Here is an 8,036-nt window from a genome sequence, read left to right on the forward strand (position 1 = left end):
CCCAAGACTCATCTCAGGGGGCTGAGACCCCCCAAACTCGTGTCATGGTGGAGCTGAGATCCCCTCAGATTTGGGACAGAGCGGCTGAGCCCCCTCAAATTCGTGCCAGCTCCGGAGCCACGCTGATAAACGGGGGAGGGATGGGAAGGAGGGATGGAGAGGAGGATGGAGGGAGGGATGGACAGACGGACGGTGGCTGGCCGGCTGCCCGTGGACGGAGCCCCCCCGCTCCGTGTCCCCCCCGCCCTGGCGAGGTCCCGGCGTCCGGCCGGGTATAAATACCGGGTAATTGCGGGGGCCCGGCGCGGCCGCGGGGCCGTGGGCGGCCGAGCCCGGCGCCGCCCTGTAATCAGCCCCCGCCGCCGCCCCCCCGCGCGGCCGCCGCGCTTTGAAGGGTCCCGGGGCACACGGGGGGGTCCCCACGGCCCCCGAGCCCCGGAGAGACCCCCACCCCAAGTGACACCCCCACCCTCCCCAGCCCGCCCGTTCGGGCAGCGCCAGAACCCCCCGGGAGCCGGACCCCGGTGGGCGATGCTGGTGCGAGAGAAACCCCCCAAAAAAATCCCTGGGGTGCCCGCCCATCCCACGCCGGGCTGGCTGAGGAGGAGGAGGGCTGGAGTGGCCGTCCCAGTTTGCTCCCAGTTTGTGGGCAGTGGAAGCCCCAGCGAGGGGGGGCCGGTGGTTGTGGCCTTCGGCGGCGCCGGCGGCTGCGGAGCGGAAAGCCCTGACTCAGGGCTGGGAAAGGGCCCCGCTGGCTCCGGCCGGCCCCGGCGGGGAAACAGAGAAGGGGGAGCACGAAAAGAAAACGGGAAGGATGGGGGAGTAATAAAATTTTAAAAAGTCGGGGGGAAGAGCAGTTGGAACAATTCCTTCATGGGGGGAAACTGAGGCGCATCGCCAGAGCCACATGTGTCCCCGTCACCCTGCACATGTCCGCTGTCCCTGTCCCCAGCCCTGTTCCTTCAGAACCCAGCTCTGTCCCCACTCCCTGACCCCCATCCCTGGTCCCTCCAGCCCCATCTCTGCTCCATTCCCAGCTCCTGTCCCCATCTCCACACCTCTGATCCCATTCCTGGTACCTGAAGCTCTAGCCCACGTCCCTCCCATCCCCATCGGTTGTCCCCTCCTGTCCCCATGCCAGCCCCTCATCCCTATCTCTGCACCATCCTGGCACCTTCTGGGGTCAGAGCCTCTGGGTGCCCAGCTGTCCTGTCCTCCTTTGTCCCCCTTCCCTTCCCCATCCATCTATTCCTTCTTTCCTTCTCTTCTCTCCAGTACTTTTCCTATCCATCCACTTCCCCTTCCCAGCCCCTTCCTCCTCCTTTTCCTGTTGTCCATCCCTTTCTCCCCCTCTCCCTCCTTTTCCTTCCACTTTTCCTTCTCTTATTTCCTCTCTCTTCTTTCCTTTTCCCTCCTTTCCCTTCCTTCCCTCTCCCCACTCTTCTCCTTTCCTTTTCCCCACACTGGTCCCTGTCCCCTTCCTCCAGCTCTCAGCCTCCTCATCTTCCTCCCTTCACACCTTTTTCTTTAATTTTTCTTCCGTTTCCTTATGTAATTTTTCTTGTCTCTTCCCTCCCTTTTTCATTTCCTTTTTAACTTTCCCCTTCCTTTTTCCTTTCCCCTTTCCTCTCTTTTCCTTTCTTCCTCATCTCTTTTCTTTCTCTCCTTTTCTCACTTACTTTCCTCTTCCAACTCCTTCTTCTTTTCCCCCTTTCCCTTCTTTCTCCCCCTTTTCTCTTTCTTTCCTCCTCTCTCGTCTTTTCCTTCCTCCTTTCCTCTTCCCCTTCCCCTGCCCCCCTTCCCGCGGTGCCCCGGCCCCCCCGGCTGGGGGCGGTTCGGGGCCGGGCTCCCGCTCCCGGCCCCGGTCCCGGCCCGGCCCAGCCCCGCCGCAGCGGCACAGCGGGGCGGGCGGCGGCCGCGGTGCTCCGTCCCTCCCTCTCCCTCCCTCCCTCCCTCTCCCTCCGTCCCTCCCTCCGCACCGAGCCCCGGCATCCCGGGACAGCGGCATCCCGGGACAGCGGCACACCGCGACACCGCGACAGCGGCACCGCCGCGGGCAGGACCCACCCCCGGCACCCCGGAGCCCGGTAAGGACCCCCGGGACCCTTCGGGATGGGGGACACTGCCCCGGGACCGGGACCCCGGCAGAGAGGAACACGGGGTGGGGGATCCCTCTCGAGGGACAGGGACCCTTTGGGATGGGGGATCCCCGCTCTGGGACAGGGACCCTTTGGGGTGGGGGATCCCGCTCTGGGGCAGGGACCCTTTGGGGTGGGGGATCCCCCTCGGGGGACAGGGACCCTTTGGGATGGGGGATCCCCGCTCTGGGACAGGGACCCTTTGGGGTGGGGGATCCCCCTCGGGGGACAGGGACCCTTTGGGATGGGGGATCCCCGCTCTGGGACAGGGACCCTTTGGGATGGGGGATCCCCCTCGGGGGACAGGGACCCTTTGGGATGGGGGATCCCTCTCGAGGGACAGGGACCCTTTGGGGTGGGGGATCCCCCTCGGGGGACAGGGACTCTTTGGGGTGGGGGATCCCTCTCGGGGGACAGGGACTCTTTGGGGTGGGGGATCCCCCTCGGGGACAGGGACTCTTTGGGATGGGGGATCCCTCTCGAGGGACAGGGACCCTTTGGGATGGGGGATCCCCGCTCTGGGACAGGGACCCTTTGGGGTGGGGGATCCCCCTCGGGGGACAGGGACCCTTTGGGGTGGGGGATCCCCCTCGGGGGACAGGGACCCTTTGGGATGGGGGATCCCCCTCGGGGACAGGGACTCTTTGGGATGGGGGATCCCTCTCGAGGGACAGGGACCCTTTGGGGTGGGGGATCCCTCTCGAGGGACAGGGACCCTTTGGGATGGGGGATCCCCCTCGAGGGACAGGGACCCTTTGGGATGGGGGATCCCCCTCGAGGGACAGGGACCCTTTGGGATGGGGGATCCCCGCTCTGGGGCAGGGACCCTTTGGGGTGGGGGATCCCCCTTGGGGACAGGGATCCTTTGGGGTGGGGGATCCCTCTCGAGGGACAGGGACCCTTTGGGATGGGGGATCCCCCTCGAGGGACAGGGACCCTTTGGGGTGGGGGATCCCTCTCGAGGGACAGGGACCCTTTGGGGTGGGGGATCCCCGCTCTGGGGCAGGGACCCTTTGGGGTGGGGGATCCCGCTCTGGGGCAGGGACCCTTTGGGGTGGGGGATCCCTCTCGAGGGACAGGGACCCTTTGGGATGGGGGATCCCCCTCGAGGGACAAGGACCCTTTGGGGTGGGGGATCCCCGCTCTGGGACAAGGACCCCGGGATTTGCGACCCACAGCGTGGCGGACTCGCTCCGGGATGGGGGAGCCCCCCGGGATATGGGACCCCCCAAGGACAGGGAGCTGTGTGGGACCCGAGCGTCCCCCTGTGCCGGGGACACGTGTGTCCCCTGCCCCAGCAGGGACTGCCCTGCCATCCCGGGGGGAACAGGGACGGGGGGATGGTGCCGGGTGCCCCTGTCACCCCGAACTGTCCCTCTGGCTGGGGACAGCACCACCGCCCAGGAGCCAGGCCCAGGTGTCCTCGGGTTCAGGGGACAGAGGGTGGCACTGACAGGCTGGGGGAAACTGAGGCAAGGGCTGTGGGGACACTTGGGGCCACGGACCGGGGACTGGGGACCAGGGATGGGATTTGGGGATTGGGACTGAGGACAAGGACTGGGTTTTGGGACCAAGAAACTGCAGAGTTAGGGGACAAGGGGACAGGGAATAGGGAACTGGAAGTGAGGATCAAGAACTGGACACTGACAAGTGACAAGAGACCGGGAATTTGGGACCCAGAATTTGGGACCGGAGACCCCCAGAGCAGGGGCTGGACCCCTCCCACGCCGGGAGGGGACATGGGAGGGGTCAAGGTCCCTGACCCAGCAGGAGCCACAAAGGGACTGTCACCCCCGGCAGTGCAGCGAGCTCACGCCGTCCTCAGCCCGCAGCTCCCGGGGCTCCTTCCCTGCTCCTTAATTTCCCGGCGCAAGCGGAGCTGATTTATGGGAGTTTGACACTATTTTAAGCGTGCGCCTCCGTTTGCCGCTCGCCCTGGTTTTAATTACCTCGGCTCTCGCGGCAGGGCAGCGTTCCCGGGGCACAGGCCTGGCCCTTGTTATCCTTGGAAAACCGGGAGCGCGCTTGCGGCCACGGCCGGGGCCGGCGTAAAAATAGGCGCAAAAACCACGGAAAAAAAAAAAAATAAAAGAAAGGGGGGCGAGGGGAGGAACACCCTAAAAAAAATCCCAAACAAAAAAAAAAGCCAAAGTGGAAATGCCCCAAAGTGGGTGAAGAGATGAGTTAAAAAATAAATAAAGGGAACACCGGGGGTGATGGGGGTGAGGGACAGCTCACGACACCCCGGCCCAGCCCGCGCAGCTGAAAGCCATGACGGGTATAAAAGCAGAGGAAGTCACCCGGGGAGGGGGGAGGCCACAGCATAATTCGATTAAAAGGCCATAAAGGCAGAAGGAGCCGAGATTGGGGGCGGGGGGAGGCCCTGCCACCAGCACAACCCCACAGCAGCCCCTGGAGAAGCCCCTTTGGGGGGGATGCTGGGCTGGGGGGCGATGGGATGGCCTCAACTCTGCGGGGGGAAACTGAGGCACAGGGGATGGGGAGTGGTGGGGGTGCTGGGTGGAACCCTGGGCCTGGGGGGTGCCGCTGGGTGCCCCAGCGGGGCTGACACCCGAACTGGGCTGACACCCCAGTGCTGACCCCCAGGACGGGTCACCCCGTGGCACACGGTGCCCCTCGGAGCCTTCAAGCCCCGTTCCCCTTTCCCACAGGCTGCCAAGTGCCATGGCCGCGAGCCCCCGCTGACATCGCCCCCCACGCCTCGGGGTGCCCCCGCTGACCGCCCCCCACGCCTCGGGGTGCCCCCGCTGACCGCCCCCCACGCCTCGAGTGCCGCCGCCGCAGCCATGGGTGACTCCTACGCCGCCGCCTTCCCCAGCGCCCCGGGGCTGCTGTCGCCGTCCGCCAGCCCCCAGGCCTCCCCCGGCCCCTACGGCCCCGACTACGGCCCCTTCGGCCACCCCTTCCCAGCGCCCTCGGGCGCCCAGGAGGTGCTGGGCGCCCCGGTGGTGGTGGCGACCAAGGGCCACCCCGCGGGCGAGTGCCTGCCCGGCGTGTACCCCTCGCTGGAGATGCCGCACCCCTACGGCTCCTGGTACAAGGGCGGCATCGGCGGGGGGCTGCCGGGGGGCTCCGGGCCCGCGGCGCCGTCCTGGTGGGATGTGCACCCCAACGGGGGCTGGCTGGGGGGGCCGGCGGGCGCCGAGGGGCTGCAGGGCTCTCTGCAGGGCCAGCCCACCCTCAGCCCCCCTCTGCCCGCCTACGGCTCCGACTTCGGCGCTCTGAACCCCCCTGCTTACAGCAACGCCCCCGCGGCGCCCCCCACCCCTAAAGCCGCGCCGGGCGAGACCCCGAAGGGTCCCCGCGGCGGCTCCCTGGGGGGACGCCCGGCGTGCGACTGCCCCAACTGCCAGGAGCTGGAGCGGCTCGGGGGCCCGGCGGGGGCGCGGCGGAAGCCGGTGCACAGCTGCCACATCCCGGGCTGCGGGAAGGTGTACGGCAAAGCCTCGCACCTGAAGGCGCACCTGCGCTGGCACACGGGGGAGCGGCCCTTCGTGTGCAACTGGCTCTTCTGCGGCAAGCGCTTCACCCGCTCCGACGAGCTGGAGCGCCACGTCCGGACGCACACGCGCGAGAAGAAGTTCACCTGCCTGCTGTGCAGCAAGCGCTTCACCCGCAGCGACCACCTCAGCAAGCACCAGAAGACCCACGCCGACCCCGGGCCCCCCAAGCCGCCCCCCGGCGCCGAGCAGCCCCCCGCGTCCCCCCGGCCGCCGCCCGCCTCGCCCGCCAAGGACGGCGGCAGCCCCGAGGCCGGGAGTTTGTTGGAGATTTGAGCCTTGCCGCCTTCATCTTCGTCTTCCTCCTTCGCGCCGCTGGGGATATTTATTGTGGGGTGCTGCTCCTCCCAAGCCCCCTCACCCTCAGCTCCCCAGCTCCTCGTTAGCCATTTTAATTTATGTCTTAAATTATGGGGGGACTCTCCGAGCGCTCTGGGGCTCACGGGGGGTGTCAAGGTGAGACCCCCCCCCTTTCTGTTTTCCCTTCCACCTCCCCCAGACCCTCTTGCCCCCCAGCCCTCGCCTCGCCCCCCGCACTCAGGGACAGGGTTTGCCCCCCTCCCCCGGCCTGGTTCATCAGTGCTAATGTAATGTGTCCCCCCCACTTTTTTTAGCTGCCTGCCCCTCCTGCCCCCCGGAAAAAAAAGCAATAAAAGGATTGAGAGTGGAGCCAGGCCCCCCTTCTGCGGCTGAGGCCGGGCGGCTTCATCACAGGGATGTGCTCGGCTTCTGCATCCCTGCAGGGCTCCAAGGGAAACTGAGGCACGGGGGGGACCCGGGCCTGCTCAGGGTCGCTGTGTCCCCCCTCTCTGGGGGTGGCAGGAGCGGAGCGAGGTTGGGGACAAGCTGGGCTGTGCCCTTGTCCTCAGCCCCTGGGGTGCCACATCCTGCGCCTCTCCCCTTTCCCAGGACCCCGTGTCCCCAGGACCCTGTCCCCACGGCTCCGTGTCCCCAGACCCTGTCCCCCGTGTCTCCCTGGTCCCGTGTCCCTCTGTCCCCATGTCCTTCCTCATGTCCCCAACCTCAGGGACAGCCAAAGACCGACTTGGGGCTTGGGGCCCTGACAGGACTGTCCCCTGCCAGCCCCACTCTGCCCACGCGTGTCCCCAGCAGCCGTGTCCCCACTCCCAGGGATATCCTGTGCTCGGGAGCACGCCTGTGCACAGCCCCGTGCCTCAGTTTCCCCCGGCCACATCCCAGGGCCCACGTGGCAGCACCGGGCACGCGGCGGGGCCACGTGTCCCCGAGGACACCCCAATTTTGGGCGCTGTGGGCTGGCGGGGACCCCACTGCGCTCCCCCTGCCCCTGCCCTGGGCTCCCGCCAGCCCTTTGATGTGCTCAGCCCTGGTTTGGGGCTTTTCCTGAAAAAAAAACCAAAAAGCCACGGAAAAAGGCAACAGGAGGCGGAAACGAGCTCCAGTGCCAGCACGGAGAGGGAGGGGGGGCAGCTGCCAACACCCACGGCCCCGCGGGGGGACAGGGACAGGACAGGGATGGGACAGGGATGGGGACAGGACAGGGACAGGGATGGGGACAGGGACAGGGACAGGGATGGGGATGGGACAGGGACAGGAACAGGATGGGGACAGGGATAGGGATAGGGACAGGGACAGGGATGGGACAGGGACAGGGACAGGGATGGGGACAGGGATGGGGACAGGGACAGGGATGGGGACAGGACAGGGACAGGGATGGGGACAGGACAGGGACAGGGATGGGGATGGGACAGGGACAGGAACAGGATGGGGACAGGGATAGGGATAGGGACAGGGACAGGGATGGGACAGGGATGGGACAGGGACAGGGATAGGGATAGGGACAGGGACAGGGATGGGACAGGGACAGGACAGGGACAGGATGGGGACAGGATGGGGACAGGGATGGGACAGGGACAGGGACAGGACAGGGACAGGGATGGGACAGGGACAGGGACAGGGACGGGACAGGGACAGGACAGGGACAGGATGGGGACAGGGACAGGGACAGGGACAGGACAGGGACAGGGATGGGACAGGGACAGGGACAGGACAGGGACAGGGATGGGACAGGGACAGGGACAGGGACAGGGACAGGGATGGCAGCAGGGCCCGAGCCAGCCCCGGCTGAGCCCCGGTGGCCACGAGCTGGCCAGGACCCAGCTGTCCCCAGGGAAAGGGGGGACACAGGGTGGGGAAACTGAGGCACAGAGGCTCAGTGGAGCGGCCGGAGCTCAGTGCCAGCACACAGTGGTGACAGATCTGTCCCCAGGGTGGCTCCCGGGGGGATTTAGGGTGGCAGCGGCACCTCTCCGCGCAGCTCCCCCTCGCCGACACGAACTCGCCCGTTCCGGGGTTTTCCCCCAGAACTGCAGCCCTGCTGCCGCTCGCCGTGGGTGGG

General features: G+C 66.9%; 1 protein-coding gene across 1 annotated transcript; it reads left to right on the top strand.

Moving 5' to 3' along the window:
- Window positions 1-1,214: 1,214 nt before the first annotated feature.
- Window positions 1,215-6,875, top strand: SP7 (Sp7 transcription factor). Its single transcript, XM_031507251.2, has 2 exons — window positions 1,215-2,087; window positions 4,811-6,875. The coding sequence occupies exon 2, from the start codon at window positions 4,946-4,948 to the stop codon at window positions 5,933-5,935; it is 990 nt and encodes a 329-aa protein (XP_031363111.1). The 5' UTR covers window positions 1,215-2,087; window positions 4,811-4,945; the 3' UTR covers window positions 5,936-6,875.
- The last annotated feature ends 1,161 nt before the right edge of the window (window positions 6,876-8,036 follow it).

This window comes from Lonchura striata, chromosome 29 (assembly GCF_050655825.1).
Source record: "Lonchura striata isolate lonStrDom1 chromosome 29, ASM5065582v1, whole genome shotgun sequence".
NCBI classification, from domain to species: domain Eukaryota; kingdom Metazoa; phylum Chordata; class Aves; order Passeriformes; family Estrildidae; genus Lonchura; species Lonchura striata.